Source organism: Microchirus variegatus, assembly GCF_963457635.1.
Source record: "Microchirus variegatus genome assembly, chromosome: 2".
In the NCBI taxonomy this organism is placed as follows: Eukaryota; Metazoa; Chordata; class Actinopteri; order Pleuronectiformes; family Soleidae; genus Microchirus; species Microchirus variegatus.
In genome coordinates this window covers 22,061,586-22,083,355 of record NC_139803.1, presented here as the reverse complement: position 1 = coordinate 22,083,355, position 21,770 = coordinate 22,061,586, and the positions used below count along the sequence as shown (strand labels likewise).

The window sequence follows — 21,770 nt, the reverse complement described above, 5'->3', positions numbered from 1 at the left end:
GGGGGAAGGGAAGAGGCTATAAAAGGTTTGAGAGTGAGGTGGAAAGGTGAAAGCTGAGTTTACAGGAAGGGTTTGAGGAAGAAAATAAAAGTGACAGAGTTCAAGAGAGCAAAAGTGAGAGAAATAAAAAAAGAAGAAGAAAGGTTGCAGCCACTGCAGGGAAAGTACATGAAAGCAAGACTCATAGGAGTGAAGTTGCACTGTGACCCGCATGCTCTTGTCCTTGACCCGAGCACCGTTTGACCCTGGTGTCTGATCTCGTTTATTGCCATTGCTCCCATTTCCTGTTCCTTCTGTCTCTCTCCAGCCTTCACCTGAACACACGGGGGATTTGCGCTCGTTTCCTTCTCTGACCTCCGTTGATACGGGAGGTCAGAGAGGTCAAAATAAACACACTGGTATACGTGTTTGCGTTTTCTAACCTGGCCATAAATCCTTGCAATGAAAGGGTTAGTCTTCTCAAAAATGAACAAGGATTAAAGGATTATTATTAAAGGAATAGCTTTAAGCATGCAGCACTAAAACTGCAGTGCGTAACTTTTAAATATTAACAAATGTGTGTTACTTTAAAGCCATTGTCAAATGAGTTCAAACTGACCAGGAAGAAAATGCTGTAACAAAAGTGCAGTGTGAAAGTGAACCAAACCAAATGAAGGTGTGACATTTTTCAGCATTTCCCGCCCAATTGAACCGAGTCCCCCAGATTGTCCTGATGTGAATGTGCCTAAAGTCTATCAGCTCCACACAACTCTCTCCCTGCTTCTCAGAATAGCAGTGTTTAGATCTTATGTCTTCCAGTGACACAGGAAGTGATTTGTTTTATGTCAAGACGAACAAAGGCAACAGCAACATTGCTCTAGGAAAGTGAAACGACTGCAGACAAGTTGGAATTTGACCTAAAATACAAAGAAGCATCCACAAAAAGTTTCAGTAGTGAATTCTACAGCTAAACCTCTTAGGAGCCGGATGACATCGTCAAGATCACCACCAACATCTCTCTGGAAAACTTTTACTTGGTTTGTGATCATGCATAATATGAAGTATAAATACTGTAGGGTTAGCTTACGCTAATTCTCGTCTGCAGTTCAAACATTACACACTGACAGAAGTGCACTAAACAAACGAGATGTGCAACACAAAGTCAGACACAGTAATACATCACACACTCGCACCCACACTCACACCCACAAGTGTCAAAGTGAGGCTACAGACGGCATCTGTTTTATTTAGCTTAGCATTAAGCCTGCAAACAGGTGGAAACTGCTAGCCTGTTCCAAGAAAAAGTCGGGGGGAACTTAACAACAACCCACAAAACCACAACTTGTTGTTTTTACACTGTGTTCAAATTAAACAAGTGAGATAACAATGTGCTGGGTCTCTGTTTTCTTTGGACAAGGCCAGTGTAGATGTTTTCCTCACTTTCCAGTCTGCTACACTAAGCTAAGCAGCTGCAGAGTGTAAGCGCTTCACTTGTACCACAACTATCTCTCTCTTCGAGTCCAGTTTCCCAAACTGAAGAAATATTCCTTCGAGAGCCATAAGAAATAAGTCTGAATGTGTGGTGTTAATCTGAGATTTGAAAATTGTCCAGAGAAATCATGATTTTCTCATACAAATATGTGTATTTCCCATCTATGAACCTCTAAATCAAAGTTTGGAGAAACAGTCACAATTGGATGAGACTCCAAGAACAACTCACCTTTTTTCATTGCCATAAGATTTCTGTGCAACTTTTGCGTGCAGGATCATGACAGTTTGGTCGCCTCGCTCTTTCAGGTAATTCCTCATTGCTTCTCTGCAGGTGAAGAAAAAAAAGGGAAAAGAGAAGTTCATTCACAGGTCATTTTGTGTGACATGATATAAAGTGTGTTGCAACCACGCAGGCACATTCAACATCATAGATACTATACGCAAGGACCTTTCTTAAGGTTCCCACACCTTGGTTGACATCAGACTTTTCAAGGATTTTCCAGGAACATTTCCCTCAAATTCAAGAACCGAACAGAGCTGGGAGATGGGAGGGCAACTTGTAGGACAACGAAAGAGCTGCTTCGTCTATGCTGTCCACTTTTATTGATCTGCAGCACAAATCTGCATCTGTCCTTGGGATCTTGGGCAAGCCAGTCTTTGTAATTTCCTTTGGTAAGCCAGAGATCTCGGAATTACCATTTCCAAGGCATCAAATAATTTGCTTGCCCTCGCTTAAAGTTGCTCATTCATTGTTCTGCAGAGAGACGGCATACCGTGTCCACAACACCGCTAGTAATTACAACATAACAAACAAGGGCGCATCAGCAACAGAAGATATTTAGCTTAGCTTCTTACTTGCAAAAAATTCAAGCACGGACTTCAAGGATCCGTGGGAACCCTGCTTTCTTTCCTGGTCAGTTTTACCCAGAAGAAGAAAACAGTTATTGACCACTAGTGTTGGAGTAAAGTTAAAGAAGCATTGTGGATAACAATAAATGAAATAATATTTTTCAGTGCAAGTTTGAGTTGGGTCCGTTAGACCCAGTCAATTAGGTAATTCTGGTACGACACCTCAGAGGCTTAAAGCACATGCTTAGCCCTACTGTCGCAATGACCTCTGCAGAGCCTCCGAGCCAAAAAAAAACATGTTCTCCCCCAGCTGGGTTCATTTGAGCTGAACTGTTGATGGCTGGCTCAGAGGGACAATGAGGAGAAAGGGAAGAAAGAGAAAGAAAGAGAAGGCCAAGAAAGAGATGGGATTGGGAGAAGGGAGGTAAAGAGAGAGAAAGGGGGGGAAAAAACAAAAACACCAGAGCTGAAAAAACAAAAACAAGAGCGCTGAGCTCACCAGCAAAGATTCCTCATCCAGTGTCAGAATGTTGCAACGTCTGAGCTCCGATTACTTTCAAACCCTCCCACCTTTCCTGCAACTGCCCACCTACTTTACACAAACAAGTCGAAATTTATTTAGATTTTTGGTCAGGCAAGCAGTGAAAACTAAAGGGGGAAAAAAAGGGGAAGAGGAGGAGGAGGAGGAGGAGGAGGAGGAGGGGGTGAGTGTCAAAGATCAGGCTGAGATGCACAATTAAGACGCATCACACGCAGGAACACGCACACGAACAGATGTCCGTGACACCTGACACGTGAGGGCTTCCCACTCAGACACACAGCTTTCCACTCTGCCATGCAATAGAGTGCTGCACACTCGCTGTAGACAGGGCCTTTTGTTATGAAAAGCAAGGGGCCCTCAAAGTGTTGGTGTGTACGTCTGACTGTGTGTGTGTGTGTGTTCTTGTATTTGTTACTTCTTTAGGACCTTTTCTGACATAAACACTGACCCTGTCAGGACCAGTCGTCCTCATGGAGACCAAAAACAGGTCCTAATGAGGCAGAACCCCATTTTTGAAGAACTTACTTAGGACTATGATTTAAACTCTGGTTTTAAGTTAGAGTTAAAGGTCCCATATTATACCCTATTAACCCAAGTTAAACTAGGTCCTGGTGCCCTAATGAACATGTCTGTGTCATGCTTTAGTCAAAATATCATAAGGATGAAGCACAATAGCAGTTCAATAACCCTGCCAAAACAGACTTTTCCAGAATGCTCGGTTTTGTGCCTGATCATTTACATGTGAATGAGACCCAGGTAAACACACATCCACTGCTTCCAGGGGAGTGTTGATCTAACTTACTATCCACAGCCATACTGTCACCACTTATCTCCTATTGTCATGCACCGTCGTCACAACCCCCGCTCCATATACCCCATAGTAATGTCCGTTTACCCGTTGTTACTGTGTTTCACCGTAATGCATAGAGTGACCACGATTTTGGCTTCTCGCGATCATAATAACATTAAAATTGAAGAAAAACGATTAATGCGCCGCGCGGTGCGGCGTGTATGTAAATTCCTATGCTAGAAAAAGACCTTGAATGCACCAGTGTAACTGCGGCTCCAACTGACGCGTGTGGATCAATAATATGAGAAACCCGACAGAAAGGCAGCCTTTGGTTGAGAAGAAATGTAGGACAACATCTACATCTTTCTGCAGTGCTTTCAAACGCATGCTCTTCATATTATTGATTTACACATGTCACTCGCTAACTGCAGGCACGTAACTGGTGCGTTCAAGGTGTTTTTCTAGCATAGGAATTTACATACGCGATCAACAACAAAGGGCTTGTGAAGCTTGTGAACATTTTTTTCATAAATAAAATATATCCACTGGAGACAAAAATCTGAGGCTGGAAGTTTGTGTAAAACACTGTGCTCCGCTGTGCAGCCACTCTTCCTCCCTCGCCTGCACTCTCGTATTTCACAGGGACAAGGGGGAGCTACGGTGGAGCTGTGAAGTACTCTGCCTGGCAGGGTGCCAACATTCACGGTGAAATGTCCGCACTGTCGTCACTTGGTCGGGAGGTGTAAACATAGCATGTTTTATCGCCTATACTTACACAAAGTGGAACCACTAAAACATGACTGAGTCTTGTTTTTTCACATTCTGGGGACTGGTATGGCCCCCTGAGTCCCAAATATCAGTACTAAAATATTAAAGAGTTGATTTTGCACAATAGGGGACCTTTAAGATTAGAGATTATGTTTTGTTTAGATGAAGGGAGGACAGTGCAGGGTCCCAAGAAGAATAGCTGCACAAACGTGTGTGTGTGTGTTTGTTATGGGGGTCAGAGAAGGCTGAAAGGGACTGTGGATGAGCACAGCATCCCCACATTATGCAACCTTGAACCTTAAAACCGTTTAAGTTCTAAATTTGAAGCCTAGAAATGCATCAGACTGTCTGAAGTAATAGCCTATCACTTGATATATTGTCACAACCTCAATTTAATTTCAGAACTCCAAATACTTGAGGCCACTTAACTGATTCGATGCACTGTCACACCAGCTCAGCAGCACATGGAGAACATTATATCAATATCGAGAAAACAATGTTCCGCACAACTTCAGCCAAACTCATTCACTCGAAAACATTTCAGAGCTTCAGAGGATTTGCATGGATGTGCTGTTTTTCTTTTTTGTTCTGTTTACATTACGTGACATAACCTTCCTCTGGGGGTTGACGTGAACGATACACTCACAAGTACAAACACACTTCACCCAGGGAGACGTCCTGAGCTATTTGCTGATTAATCTGTGTGAAGAACACACTCTGAATCTGCTGATGTGAGGCCTGCAGGGCACATGTCACCCAACGCCTGTGACGATGACTGTGACCTGCTGGTCTTACGGGAAGGATGACATCACGGATAAAGCAGCAAACACACACACACAGTGCTCACAGCCATTTATCTGTCTGCTCATTACAGATACCATGGGAATCACACGGATGTGGCCCACGATAATGTTAATATCACAGTACAGAAGGATGATAAATCACCATGTGCATCTGAAAATGTCCCTAAAACAGTCAAGTGCACGATTTAGATGAGGTGCAATTCCACCTCTGTCCATTTTCTCAGTCAGTTTACTTTGGTGTCTTGTCAGTGTGCCTGACATGTGGTGCTGGAGGGGGCTGTCAGAATTAGACAGTGAGAAGCAGACCAATGTCTGTCATAGGTATGGACCGATAACCCGTGTCAAGGTATCAAAATTAAACAAAAAAAATTTCTGTCATAACATGTCTAAGGTGTGAGTTGTTTTTACAACACAATGAGAATCAGAATTTAGTAACATGACAGCTGTAATTGCAATATCATACCATGACATTTTTGTTTCAGATTATCATTCCGTCCCATGCCTCGTCAGACCTGCTGACTTGTTGCAAGAATTGTTGAAGCAATAGCAACTAGGTGTCTGCCGTGTTCCCTGCAAAAACACTGGCAACGTGGAGAACAGCCTAGTTTGGAAGGTTTATTGTTTGAGCTTAAATTGATAATCATACAATAATACAGTTCTACTTGACTTGACTCTACTCAGATTGGTATCAGGCACATCATTTTCAATTACTATAGTAACTCCACGATGTGGACGGGGTCTGCGCGAAACTGTCGTGACTCTGACGCAGTCACCGAACTGAAATACGGTTGAAAGGGTTGCGATTGGGCTTATGATCACCAGCTTTCAGCAGTGCTGTCGCTAAATACACCAGACCCCTCTGTTAAATATTGAGATTTTAGACATGGCCTTGCTAAATGTTGGAGATTAAGTATTTTTAACTGATCTACACTTCGTCATTGTTCAATTCTTGTGTCGGACGTCACACTCATAACTCTTCCTTGCTTCAGTGGCCGGCAGTCTGTCAGACTTCACATTTTAGTATTGGCTCAGCTCACTTGGAACCCTCGTCAGAGCAGGTACTACAAGAGAACTTGGTACCATCTCTAATGGAAAAGCCAAAAACGTTCAGTCGGGTCGCACTGAGCTAGAGCTGTACAATGGAAAAGTAGTAGTGAAGGTAGTGACTGTAACTTGTGTGAAATATGCCTAAAATGTAAATATCAATAGCTGATGCCAGTGCTTAATCATTAGATAAATACTAATTAAATTAAAATCACAAAAGCACACACAAAGACCAGAATCAATCTTTAAGAATGAAAAACAAGAGTAGCAGAGGAAATATTATTTAAGCAGTCTGCATAATAACAACCATTTTTTTTTTTTTTAAGTAATTTTTAATCTAATTTCTTCCTCTAATTTCTTCCTCCATATAATTGAGGTACAGGAAACATGGAGACGCATGAATGAGAAGCACAATTCAGACTGTATATATTATGAATGAATGGTGTGCATCTTACACAATACCCCACCTTGACGGAGTTCAGTTTGTCACCAAAATGCTGCTGATTCACAATTGTGGTTTTCTCTAAAGTACATGACAGGAATCCCCCCAAAAAGGCTCAATACAGAATCTGCGACGCATCTCTGGTTTTTATGATCTATGTCATTTTACATTCGTGACATACTTGTGCCGCCACATACGCTAGTTACTCAAATCTCTCTTGTGTAAGTGAGGTTTTTCGTGCGACAGCTTTGGCTTGTGGTTAACAATGTTTCAGTGCTTACCAAACCATTCCACTGTCGCCGAGTACATGGGGGAAAGACCGTCGTTCCTTGTCAAGACTTTAGCTTAAGCTTTCACTCACAGTGGCTCTTTTCTATTGTCATGTCTTCTTTGGCACCGAAATGCACTCTCGGGCCCATAAAATAACCTCTGAATCGATAACAAAGATGGCCAACATGTGTCACTAATCAAGTGTCGTATAAACCCAGTGGTGGGTCTGGCTTTGAAAACTTTTGTTGTTCTGTTGTGTAGCCAAGCAGCGTTCAGAACCACACAACTTCATAATAAATTCTAGTGAGGAGCACAAGGTTTTTTCTTTTAAAGAAGACACTAAATATCTCAGGATGAATTTTGGGCAAGTGTTTATAAAACACAGAAATACTCGTCTAATAATCTTCTCTCATTGGTTTGAATACAATAAAATATATGCGATAATGTCTTGAAATGGGACATTTAATCGGGGCAAAATCCAGACATGAGAGATTAAAAAACATATTGAAAAAAGGGGGCAAAGGTCAATTGCATAAACAGGAATTGGTGGCAATGACACCAAAAACTTGTGATAAAAGCAGGGACTAATGTCACCAAAGGGTAACAAGTGGGACGTCTGACTAATCACTCATCTCCTACACACGCACTAACACACACACGCACACACACTCAGACAGAGATTAGGTCTCTTCCTGAAAACTGATGACGGGAAGGAGAAGTGAGAGAAATGGTGACCAGAGCACAGCTTTACTTCCTATGCTTGCAGACACACAAGCTGACATAACTGTTACAGCTGTCTTTTCCCTTTTTTTTTTTTTTACCAAAATTCGGATATCCCTTTGAATATGAACAAGGAAGTTCAAACTCAAACCATAAAAACACGATTGAGTTGAAATATATAGCCTATAAACTGCTACAGACTTTGTGAAGTAGGACAAAAACAAACTTCAATGTCCTCCTGACAAGTATCTGTCGTAATTAATTGTTGGTGTTCAACAGCATCAAGAGTTGGGTTGAGGCCATCATGTTTTTACAGTAGCCCACAATGAACATATTTTGAGATTTGATGCTGACTGAAGGCTAAGGGAAGGGTTAGGTGATGGATATTCAGTCATCAATAAATGCTACATTTTACACACTGTACTCAAAATATTAATATTAATCATACAGTGAAATTGACAAAAAAATACCACTTACTGGAAATTCAACACCTCCTTTAATCTGATTTAATCAGGAACTGACAGCGGCAGTAATTTCAGTCTTGACTGAACCCACCACACACACACACACACACACACAGAGACACACATATGCAGCACATGTATTAAAAAAAGCTGCCATGCAACAGAGCAAAACCAAAACAAAACAAACAACAACAAAAAAAAGGCGGTTAAGCAGCCACTGCAGTGTAAGCAGATTTGTGTTGTAGATAAGGTTATTTACTTTTGCCTGTTACACTGAACCAACAACACACGCACACATGTATTTAGGCCATATATGCGACGACATGCAGGTAAACAAAAAAAAAGAAGGAACTGAATCAGCATAGCAAAGAAGCAAACAACCACAAAGAGTGAGCTGTCAGACAGTATGAGAACTGCTTACAAGAAACAGGTTCAGTTTGCAGGATTTTTTTAATCAAACTGAGTACATTTTGTTAAGAAGGATTGGACTCTGGATAGTAGACTTTTAAAGACTAATATAATAATGTATAAAATAAAAAAGTCAACAGCAGAGTAATTACCCAACAGCCCACTACCATTTCACTCCACTTGCAAAACGAGATATAAACAAAGCAAAAAGGAACGGTTGAGAAAATTATGATATTCTTATAATATGTCCTGTTTTGTCCACAAAAACAAGACATATATAACTATATTATATATAATATTTTCTGGTTTCTATGTTCAGGAGTAAAGAGACAAACAATTGATTGTCAAAATAGTCGTCTCAACCACTTGAGAGGTGAGAGCAAAAAATGTGCCAGACAAATTTACAAAGAGCCAAATGCAACAGCAGGTGTTGCTGGGTCGTGTGTGTGTGTGTGTGTGTGTTTGACAGAGAGAAAGCTAAGTGGGGTGGGGGGGGCTAGTTTAAACTCAGCTACAGATGCAGCAGAGCAGACAGACATCTGTCCTGTACATCTGCCACAGCGACTACAGCAAAGCGGGGCCCCTGTGAACACACACTCACACACACGCAGAAAGCATGAGGGAGACGAGGCACGCTAAAACACGTGTGCGGTGAAATAGCTCAATTAGTATGAGTCGACTGGTGTGTGTGTGTGTGTGTGTGTGTGTGTGTGTGTGTGTGTGTGTGTGTGTGTGTGTGTGTGTGTACACATCCATTTTGTCAGGCCCCGTATTCAGCCACTTCAAACTACTCAAGTCCCTGTTAAAAAAAAGGGTATCTTAATTTGTGACAACATGTAAAATGGCTAAATGCTTCACATCTGACCTCCAGATATTTTCCCTGCGAGCCCAGAAGCACTAACTAGTCCAATGTTACATCACAATACATAATTTCTTTTTAAATTACCATGCATTACAACAGAGAGAGGATTCAAGACCGCTCGTGTTTCTTTTTACACAAATAATGTCAACGCACCCTAGTATTATTTAGTGTGTCATGTTCTTGGATTTATTGGTGTCATGCTGGTATTTACATAGCTGATGCCGCTAACTATCCAGGCAACACACCCACGGTGGGAAAACCAAGCCAGATCAGGATTTACCAATGCAAACACTGCTGTGGTGAGCTGAACTGCTCTGTACTGCTTGGTAGAAGCGTAGTTTAATAGGCTACAGCATCGACAACCAATGAGTAGGAAAATAAATCAATATTTTGAATACTGAATGGAACGTGACGCCGATTCCAAGACGTAATATTCACATTTGAGCAAACAGTGCATCATCAAAAGAAAATCATTCACAAATGAAAAGAAGCAAAAAAATTGAAGTTCAAGCATGTGATTTTAAACTAAACAAACCGCCCATCACTGTGGGTCCTATCGCGGTCTGAATTTAAGAATTTCTGACAAAGAAGCAGATAAAAGAAGAAAAAAAAACACTTTCTATTGAGTGTTTCCATCTGAGGAGTTGGGGTCTGCAGAGCTGGTTCTTCCTACGTTGCCTGGATGAGTAAACCCTTGTAGGGGTGGCTCCTCTCACAGAGAACACAGCTTATCCAGATTGTACGTGCACGTGTATGTGTCTAAATCAAAGATGTCTGTATGTCTTTCTGTGTGTGTGTGCTGATTTTTTTTTCCAGTGCGCATGTGTGTGTCATGCATTGTATTTCCAGTCGAGTAGCCTTCCTGACAGGGCAGCCCTGCAGGACCTAGGAGCTTTAGCTGCTGTAAAAAGACCCTGCAGGACACCGTTTTAGCTGCCTGTGCCACTGCCTGACAGAAACAAAAAACAGTGGGCTGCTGTTGCTGCAGGAAGGGGGCCGATAAGTGAGTGTGAGTGAACATGAGGACACTGCACACACAAAGAACAAAACACCATTACACACACACAGAGAGAAGGGGTTGTGCCTTTCAGCTCCTGGGTAAAAGAGTGTTTTGTGTCCATCATTTTTCTGGCCATCGAAACCATCAGACAAATGCAGGGGCCACTGGAAACAGAGGACTGGCAGCACATGAATGAAGGGGGGGTGGGGGTGGGGGGGGCACTTCAAAAGGTGCTAGGGCCCCTTTTTTCCAAAACCAAACTCGGCTTTTCCAGAAAATATGCAACCCCTCATTTTCCCCACTGAGTTACACGCGCACACACACACAACACAACACAAACCCCACAAACGCCAACAAGCAAACAAGTGCATATGCATGCACTCATTTACCCCACGACACGCACGCACACAGACCTCCAGAAGCAAGCCACAACATCCATCAGCATTCTCCATTCACCCAAAATGTTTCTGCAAATGACTTGGAACAAACATGAGAGGAGAAGAATAATCAAAAACTTGCAGCGCTCCTCGTCCCAGTTCTGCTGAACGCAACACGCACGGCACAGTGCAAACAGAGTTTAGACTGCGTGTTCCCGGGAAAAGGGTGAATTATTGCCCTACTGGCTCGTTTCTCCACAAACAACTGCGAGGCATGGGGTTTATTTCGACATATTAAAGCACACCCCAGAGGACTTTGGAGTGAAGGACGACAGACATCCAACTCATAAACAATCAAGAGCATAATAAAATATGGCGTAACGTGACGCGGATCGATAGATAACAACAGTCCATATGGGAGATGTAAGGATGCTTAGTTACAAAAAAGTAACAAGGAAGCTAGGAAAGTGTCAGCGGTGTTGTTGTTTTTCATGGCTGATTTTAGACTCATGACTGATAAGAACCAATCAGGAAGTGGATGCTGGTAACTGATTCATTGTCCCCGTTTCTGTTAATCCACATTAAAACCATAGTCCGTACACAGTCCGAAGTTATCTTCCAATTGACCAGGATGTAACAATTTATTAAACGGCCACTCTTCTCACTTGATTTATGACTTCAGTAAACATTGGCCTGCAAAGTGAATTGGTCTCCATCACTTGTTTCAGGTCTTGTTCGATAGAACGTGGGGTCAGTTCTGTAAATTACGTTCCCATTTGGAGGACAAAAGACGATAAAACACACAGGAGTAGAAACCAGTGTGAGTGACAGCTGATATTGTCCAATAGCAACATTATAATAGTTGAGGCTTCAAAACAGGAGTTTGTCTTGTAATAAGAAGACTACGCCCACTTTTCATATGTAGTCTATGACGTTTTTAAACTAAAATGGAGCTCGCACATAGAAAATGAGAAAAGAGTAGTGTGGATGTGGCTTAGGAGGAACACTATGAGTATCCTACAGCACTTGCTTTCACTCACCTTGTTAGGCGCTGTGGCTGAGGGCGCTCCCCGAACTTCCTGCAAACACACAGAGTGAGAAGAAAACATGAGTGGGCTGGTTATCAACCACACACACAGTAAACACTGCATGACACAATGGTGCACACAGAAAAAACACACTGGTACCCAAACCGTGGCCTTGACAGTGGAACAGTAATAGAGGCAAACGACCGGGCATGAGTGTGTTTTGGTATTTGTTACCTCTTTAGGACCATTACTAGCATAAACACTGACCTCTTTGAGGCCAAAACCTGGTGCTAATGAGGCAGAACCTCATTTAGATTTCAATTGTGGTTAGGTTAAGGGTATGCTTAGACCTTAAGTGGTTAATGTTACGAGATAAGGCTTTGATTTGGCTGCCAAAATGAATGGAAGACAATTCAGTCTCCTACAAATAGCTGTGTGTGTTGTGCTCATGGCTGCTGGCAGAATTAAAGCAGGAGTACAGGCACCAAACTTTATTCAAATGAATTCCTGAGAAAGCCGTGTCAAAATAAGTTAAGCAAGAGGAAAAAAACAAACAAAGTTTCCCTCGTTTCAAATTTCAGCAAACATAATATTCATAGTAGTCATGGTTGTGATCAGACTGTAGGACCTCAAGTGCAGGAGAAACATCTACAGCGCATAGACAGCAAGTCACAGGAACCACAACTATAAGGTTACAGTGACTTGCCAAAATGCTCAAAGGATAAATACACACAATTCATAAGAAAATACTAACTCTTAAGAAGTTGAAAAATCAGAGCGCTTGTTTTAATTAGTAAAAAATATACTCAACCCGATAAAGAGATTATTGTAATGGCTGGCCATGGAATTAGTAATTGAATAAACGGTTAATTAGTACCATAACATTAGAGAAAAAATTTAATTACCAACCCATCAACTGCATTCACACACTTATCTACAGAACAATCAAAGAGCTCGCATAATAAGTCATGATGGCAGGATGTCATATTAAATTGTTTTAGTCCCCTCCCCAAACAGCAATGTGAAATCAAAACATAGACCATAATGATGTTAAGCTGATGAATTTCTTTATGAACCTTTGATCAAACCTGTCAATGAAAAGTCTAAATGACTGATAAAATAGTAAGAATTCAACTCTTTCCTCAATGATTCTGCCATATTTCTGCTCAGTATTTAACACAGCCTCTGACATTACAGGTGTTTGCAATGCTGCAGGATATAAAGCTGGTCTGAGGCCCCCACACAAGAAGAGAACTAGAGGGTGACGTGTGTCACTTATGTGGAAAACTGGGCAGAAGATAAAGCATAATGGCTCATTTCTCCCATTAAGCCACGGCACCTGTTCAAATTGTCAGTAGGGGAGTCACGCTTCAGATTTCTTTACTGCAGTCAATTGAACCTTTCATGTGTTACCGCTCAGAATTACAGTCTTAATCCTCTCATTATTGCTTGATAGATTTTTCAAATAAAAAGTCGTCACACTCCCACACACTTGCTCTGCTCTTTTCTTTTCATCGAGACCAGTTAGTTTCACAGCCAGTTAGGTTTCACTTTGCGTTTCAGCGGAGGGTCGGAGAACGACTGAAAACACAAAGAAGGCGTCCGCAAAGTCTCACAATTCATTACTACTGCTAAAAAAACAACCAGTCAGTTTGATGGGATAAACACGTCTTGCCCCAGTGCTGCTGCTGTATTCCCACATACGCTCCGTCAGCCAGGTCTGATAGTATTGCTTGACAAAACGCAGAATACAAATAATTCTATGTCACTTCTGTTTACAAAACCCAAACGGAGGAAGAATGACAGCATAAAGGTCACCTAAAGTTAGGCACGACTGCTGCAAATAAGAATTATTTTCTTTATCAAATTGCTAATTAAATAGTGCCAGAACACTGTAAAAAAAAAAAAAAAAAATGAAGATTAGATTCCCACAGAACATTTTGTTATGTCTAAAAACAAAGAGATCCAGATTAGTAGTAAGGCATAGCATTACGCATATCGTGATTTATTTATAAATTAAAGCATGAATCTACATGTTTCTAACACCACCGAAACGCTTCATTTACAGGGCACATGGCAAGTTAATTACTTCTAGTGACAGTAAAGGTGTGCATGTCTACAGTGTGAGCAAGTCAGACTTTCTCCTGGTGTCGGATGTGGTAGCGTTGCATGCTGCAGATAAGTGTGTCAATAAATCTAGCATGCCATCAATAAACAAACAAACAGTGAGTCACACGGTCAGTTAGGTTTGGCAGACGATGTGATATTTAAAAAAATAAATAAATAAAAGCAGCACACAAACACGAAGAGAGGGATGAAATACTAAAAAAAAAAAAGGAATAAAAGGCAGGAAAGTAAAAACATGATTGGTGCAAGAGCCCGAAGGAGGGAGTGGAGGTGGAATAATTATAAAGGAGGACAATCAATAAGGTTCCCACAGTGAAACACTGATGCCTCAACAAGCTAATGGATTCCAGACGGCTCTCTTCTTTCTCGCCTCCTCCCCCTTCGAAACCTCTCCCCCCTCAAGTGCAAACAGTGAGCGATGGAGAAAGGGATACTGCAGCAGAGAAAGTGTAGAGAGAGATCGAAGGCGAATTGAGATGAGGCGGGAGGGGGAAGGCGGGTAGGTGGTGTGTTGTGGACAGAGGAAGAATTAGTTCTAAGCAGAGAAGTGCAAATATTTACTGGCAGTTGTTCAGGTAGAAAAGGTAAGTGATAGCAGGGGAGATGCCACGTGTCGGCAGAAGAAATGTTTCAAATTTCTGGAACATCCATCGCACAAAAGCAGTGATATGCAAACATCAGTGGGTTTTTTTGTTAGGCGGCGCATAAAGAGGCGCCAGTTTCTGTGAAAAACCACAGTCCGTGTTTCCGGTCGCCTCCTGGAGATCACGTCGTAACGCGATCGCTCGAGGCACAAACACCAACAAGAAAACACGACCAAACACAGGAAACCACCAAAGGTAGATGCAAAGTTAAAAAAGAGGCACGTCGACTGCTGCATGTGCAGGTTCTGAGGTAGCGCAGTCAAGTGCAACCACCACCACCAAGTTCAGGACAGTTCAAGGTGATAAGTGGAGCAAAAATCACCACCATTCCTTTGAGGTAGAGCTGAAACAATTACTCCATCAGTGAAATTCTGATTGTTTTAGCTTCTTAAATGTGAGTATTTTCTAGTTCCTTTGCTCCAGATAAAGAAGAAATCATTAAAAACATCAAGATCATCATTTCCAGGTTTGATGAACATTTTTTAACATTTTCTGTGATTTATGGGCCAAATATTTACTCTGTGAATCGAGAAAAGAATTGTTAGTTGCAGCTCTACTTTGAAAACACTATTATTGCTTATTGCGTTTTTTTCAATTTTTCATTCTAATTTTAATATAATATTAATGTACCCCCCTCACTTGAAAGGAGCCAACATTTACAGGTTAATCCGCATATTTGCATGTTACCAACGTGCCAAAAGTATTCCCATGCATTGTATTTGAAGAAGCTCTGGTGTCGTAATTCTCAAGCTCGGGAGGACAGTTGAGCTCGTTTGCGTCCTCCATTCTCACAACCACATTCGAGGTGAAGACGTTAACCCCACTTCTGAGAAACATAACGTCACCGTCTCATCTTCCTAGCAGGGCAAGAGGGCGTTCAAAATGGATCTGAGGTTACACTACGCTTAGGTTGTTTGTTTTGAACTCAAATTTTGAACTTTCTCCCAAGTTCACACAGATGTGAAGGCTAACAAAAAGCCAACCCATAGCCTACAGTAGGAGTAGGTCACAGAAGTATAAACTATTTGTGAATACTTTTTTAAAAAATCCCTCACGTGGTGCCCCATGACCTGTATCGCAGCACCAAATCCTGACTGACATCAGTAAAACTACCTGACTCGACTGTGACCTTGCGCTGGCCTCTCATGCAAACACAGACAGACTGAGTGCAGGTCAGCGGGTCGGCAGAGGAAAAGGAAGCTCTGCGTGAAGAGACGTTTCGTCTGATTTTGCTCTCAGTCCGTGAGGACTACTCTCCCTTCCCTCACTCCTTCCTTCCTTCTCCTCCACACCTCCTGCCTACTATCACTTATTCCACTGAACACAATGAGGGTTAGAGACACAGCGGCGAGAAAACAAACCATATAGGACTGGCTATAAAACAACAGATTGCAAGAGGGGGTTAAAGGTTCATTAAAAGGTCTCACTTATCAGTTTCAATAAAGATCACCATAAGGACATGCAGTTATGTACACAGGGGAAAATAAATTACTTATTTAAAGCTGGAGCAGTGTGTGATCCAGCATGTTACTAAAAGGAGCATGACACAAGTGGAAACATGATTTATCATGCTAACAAATGCAAATTCTTACTTGCATCTCAGAACTACATGATGTAATACTGGTGGAGTTTCAGCCACAGAAGCCATAAAAAGAGAATATGAGGAAGCAGTGTTTTCCATCCGTGATCTTGTTTATTGAGCATTTTAAAAAGCGTCTTGCTGCGTTTAAAGCACACACTTCTCCTTCTCCAGCATCTTTTAATATTAGGTTTTTAGTTTCGAGAGCCTTGGAGTGAATATCTGCTGGAAACTTTAATTGTCATTTTAAAAACCCCAAACCTGTGGCCCAAACCACAATTGCTGCATTGTTCTTAGAGAACATAGAAATTAATTTAATGCTCCATGTTCTCCAGAGAATGACAGTTTAAACAAACTGAGAGAGCCACCTCCAAGTGCACAAATCCAGACTTGTGTCGGGCCAATCTGCTTTTCCAACGTATAAACTATCAAACTAATTTCCTTTACTTTCCTCAATCCTTCAAGGTCTGTTTATGAACCCTGTAATGAGGCTTTTTTTGTACTTTGGCAATCTCCTATTAGTAACCTGATAGGCCCATTAAACTGCTAAGCCTATGCGCTGTTAGCTTACCCTGGCACATTGACTAATGGTGTGTAACCATTAAAAGTGTGCCAAGGCCAATGGACTGGTACAAGACAGGAAAGTTGTTCCAGTCACATGTGTGCAGTGTGAGTGAGGATGTCCTGACTGTGCTTTCACTGGGAAGTAAGCGCAACGTCACTGTTGGCTTACAGATAACGGCGACAGTGTAGAGCCTCTGTCGATCAATCAACAACACTCGCACTTTTGTTTCAACATCACTGAAAGACGCTCGCGCTAACGTGCTATTTGGTCAATACAAAAGCAGGGCAGTGCAGACTGCGAGCTGAGCAAATGTGAGGCAGTAGCACATTACTTAAGCCTATTTCACGCTAGAATTTGCAAGTATATCCGGGATTTGTGAATGAGCTATCAAAGGATGATTAACACAATTTCCATTGCCAGTGGTTTTTCTGCCTGGTGGTATTTTTTCACCTACACATGAATGAATTATGCCTTAAATTAACCAGAAATATTTCAAGGGCCATTGTATGGCTATGAATTGTTAGCAGTGGATTCCAAGATATGTTTCACATGCGATTAATTTTTCCCCACAAAATAGAATTTCGATAATTTGAAGCTTTGCAGAAACACATTGACAGCGTTGTGCCCGGAGATGATGAAGGGATTCACATCACTGCCAAAAATGAAAGAAATTAGCATGTTCAACCATGTCTCATGTTCCCACTGAAGCCGCAAAAAAAGTGTGCAATGCCGAGTCATTTTGCCAATTAAAAACATCAAAAGCATGTTTGAATAGTTTTTTCTACCAGTGGAAATGTGGTAGTCGGAGAAGAAAAAAAAAATCATGATCGGTGATGAAATGTTCCTAAGAGAGCTGTAAGGATGAATATCAATTAATCAAATGATATAACAGTTATCTGCAGCGAGCTAATTTTCGAGCCAAAAGGGCAGGAAATTTGAGGAATGACGTCGCATGTGAACTGTAGACAATGAACTGTAGTATTGGAATTACTTTCAATACATATAGGGCAGAGTTTGGGTCTGACATTTGTGTTCTTGTGCACAACTCCTATTATTAACGATTTGATTAGGACGGAAGCCCTTTTATGAACGCATTAACTTTGTGTCTTTGATGACTGTTACATACAGCTGTAGTCAAATTTGCAACTATCAAAAATGTTCAGAGTGCTCCCTCTATCCAAAGAGACTTAAAAAACAAACAAAAAAACACCAGACGGGAGTTCTAGGCTTCGTAGACGTACGGGTATCATGTATAATTGGATATATTTAAGTGTAGAAATACAGCTAAATGTGTTTTTATTAGTGCTGTATTTCTAAATCTGTGTTTCTTCACCAATTAATTTTATGGGCTGCAGCTGCCAGCTCAGACTGGCTTGTGACCGACAGACTGTGCGTTATCCACTGGTCCCAAGTTTTCAGTGGAAGAAGGCGAAGAATAAGAATAAGAAGAGGTCTTCCCTCTGTTTGTTATTCCTCAACTCACAGAGCAGGAAACATACTTCACACACAGTGTAAAAGAGCTTGATTCTGATGCAACCTTTGTAACAGCGGATGACATGCACCAGAAGAACTGTTCTCAGTGCGGTTTGGAACAGAACTGTAGCTTGAGAGCCATGGGAAAATTGATAAAAGCTGCTCTGTACTGCCAACAACAATATTCTGGGGGGGAAATAAAATGTTGATAATGTTATTGTTAGTAAGTGACCAATAAATGTTATGACTGAAATATATATATAGAGATTGATATTTTTTAGTAGATGCACTACTGTATATAGATGTACCAGAGTGACCTTTGAAATATATAAACATGGCTGCGAATTCTTAGCAATAAAGCCCAAGATATTTTTAACACAGTTCTTCAGTATGTTTATTTAATTAATTTTGCCTCCTTGCTTTAACCGCTAAATGAAATTTCTATTACTTTTGCAGCGTTGCAGACACGCATTGACATCACACTGGCACTTTAATTTCTCAGAGGCTGAACTCAAGAGCAGCCAGAGGGTGACAGATACACCACATATTTTTGTGGTAGCTAATTAAAACCCAACACCTCTAACCAGCAGCAGATACGACTCGAAGACGGAGTGAAACTCCACACCAAACCTCCCCTCAGGCCTGTTTCACAGAACACACAGACACATACACAACCGCAAATACGCGAGTCAAAGACAGCATCGTGTCTTGGGGGAAGAAGAAAAAAAACTCTCAAATCTCTCGTCAAATCTGGACAGAGGCTGACCGAGGATGAGGCACAGATATTCAGGCAGGGTGCACAAGCTTGTTACCTTCAGTTAATTTGGAGTGATTAACATCCTCACAGCACCACATTTACGCCTTATGTCTTTGTTTGATTTCAGGGTTTCAGCCAGCTGCTTCACATTGCTTGTAGCATTCAGTAGTGGAGATTTAAAACACTTCTGCACATTACCTTGATTTTTTAAAGTTGCACATTATGTAATAAATCTAAATCAACTGGCCATAAAACCCTCCTAATATGTCACAGAGTCTCAGGAATAATGTTCATATAACAAACTGAACTCACCAACAACAACAGTACAGACAAAATATTTGCATTAAAAAATATATTTTGCAGACTGCAAATCATGTTTATGTTTTGAAATCATGTTTTGGCATGTAGCGCCACCTACCGCTGTCTACCAATCATTGCAGTCAGTAGAGTCTCAGCTACCGAGCAACCACAGGTTGCCAGTTACGTCAGAAATCGAAACCTAAAAGACCTCGGTATTTTGAATTTGAATGTAGTAACCGTTTTTTTGCCTCATTACTTACATATGGCATAAGTTTTTCTTCATTTAAAAAAGTGATCACATTAACATTTTTGACAAGCAACAATCTGACATGTAAGCTTAAGATGAAGGAAATTAAAACAGGCATGTATTTCTATATAGTACAGACTTTAATATAAGGCTGCAACTAATGATTATTTATGATAAGTGTTTCCAGAACGTTGAGATTATGATCTTCTCCAATGTCTTGTTTAGTCCACAAGAATATTTCTTTGTTATATGAAACCATCAAAAATATTCAGTAAATCAGCAAAAATACCACAGAGCTTGTTTGAATTATTGAAAACACACACAAACCAAACCATTAATGATCGATTAATCGTTGATTTATTTTTTTTAAATGAATATTATAATCCAAATTGCTTTGTCTTAGCTTGTCTTTTTGACTGTTTTGTTCTCCTGAAAAGGGAAAATTTTAAATAAATAAAACATTTAAATAATAATAATAAAAAACTTAATATTCAGAACTCCTACTGAGAAAACAGTTCAACTTTACAAAGCAGTAACAAAAGTAGATTTTCAAGTTGCTGGTTAAAGAAATACTGTAAATAAAAGAAAATACTCTGGCTCCAGTTTAATCTCACACACTGCTCCAGTGGCAGTCAATCCATGCCCCAGGAATAAATACAGACCATTAAATGCAACCCAGAACACAGTTTCATCCATACATCACTTCTGTGTTCAAGGTAAGTACTGTGCGACTACATGTGCAATGCAGTGATACAGAGGTAAGTGAATGAATCCAACCTCTGCATGGAGCTCGGTGGGGGAACAGAGTAGGTTCTCACTTCCTTCTCTGACATGTTGTATGACATATGACTGGTATAGGTGACAAGAGAGGGAGGTGCCGGTTGCTATGTATAGATCATCGACCACCCAACGACTCTGCGCGATAACACACAAACACCGTGAAGGCACGTCAACACATGCGAAAGCAACATGGAGGCTCGACTGAGGGATTGTGAACCCCGGGCCTGTCAGTCATACAGTTATGTGTTAGACAGCTGTGAGTGACAGTGCAAACACAGTGCTGAGGGAAGGGGGGGGAAAAAACACCCATCAACACCTGAAGTCTCAGAAGACACAACGAGACAGGAACCCTGACATGTCCTCAGTGTTACACGCCAGGGTGAAAACGCACATGCTCTAAAGAAGAAACTCACATGTGCTTTCTGCTCTGATTGTCACAATGTCTGTTTTTTGGCCCATATATTTTTCTCTGAAAAACTTTATATTAGGGAACACATATCCACCATTAACTAGGTGCTTACCGACATGGATATAAGTAGAATACTAGCCCTTTATTAGTAAATATTTAGCATGTATTAACACCTTATGAAGGAAAAATCTGCATGCCATAATAGAGGTAGAATAAGGTTATGTAGAATAAGGTGTTAATGATTACTAATAAAGGACTAGTATGCTACTTATATATGTTACTAAGCATCTAGTTAATGGTGAATATGTGTTCCCTAATCTAAAGTGTTACCTTTTTTCTTTTCTCATCAATCAGATCAAATATAATGGTTTAATATTAAATAATAAATAAATTATGAATAACACGAATGGTCTGTCATTCCAATTCACATTTTATATCTGCACTGTAGTGCAACTATATGCAGTATGTTGAGTACAATTAATGTATACTTAATATTAAATTCATGACACAGGTAAAAAAAAAAAGAAAAAAAAAGAAAAAAAAAATTTGTAAAAACTGTCCGACTGATAAATAATTTCAAATAATCTGCACTGGATTGATATAATTGAATTAGTCATTAATTAGTAGTTAATAATTGATTATTAATAAAGGAACAGCAGGTGCCATTTACATTGTTAAAATCATTGACGTAAATCACAGGGTGGAGCAAAACATTTCCATGATGATGATAGCTATGGGAAATCATGCAATGGACATTTTTAATGTTAAAAGACACAAACCAGCAAAGACTCATCAGCTTTAACATTAAAACGTTTCTGTTGGAGCATCTAAATATAGTAGCTACAGTATGCCATAGTTAAACATCTACAGGAACTATTCCTTTTCGAGGGAACTGAGATATAAAGCAGGAAATTATTTCTGCACTCAGGAGTAGAGAGCCACTGGAGCAGGGGTCACCAACGTGGTGCCCGCGGGCACCTGGTAGCCCGCAGGCAGCCAATACGGTGCCCGCGGGCTCACTTCACTTCACTTCACCTCACTTGCATGTATCCG

At 40.8% G+C, this 21,770-nt stretch overlaps 1 protein-coding gene across 2 annotated transcripts in view; it reads right to left on the bottom strand.

The window, feature by feature from the left end:
- Window positions 1–21,770, bottom strand: part of rbpjb (recombination signal binding protein for immunoglobulin kappa J region b) — a 46,833-nt gene that overhangs the window by 7,981 nt on the left and 17,082 nt on the right. For both annotated transcript variants that reach the window (XM_083910377.1, XM_083910378.1), the window contains exons 2-3: window positions 11,849–11,887; window positions 1,700–1,795 (exon numbers count right to left, since the gene is read on the bottom strand). In XM_083910377.1, coding sequence (XP_083766503.1) covers window positions 1,700–1,795; window positions 11,849–11,887 — 135 coding nt within the window. The remainder of the gene's footprint in view (window positions 1–1,699; window positions 1,796–11,848; window positions 11,888–21,770) is intronic.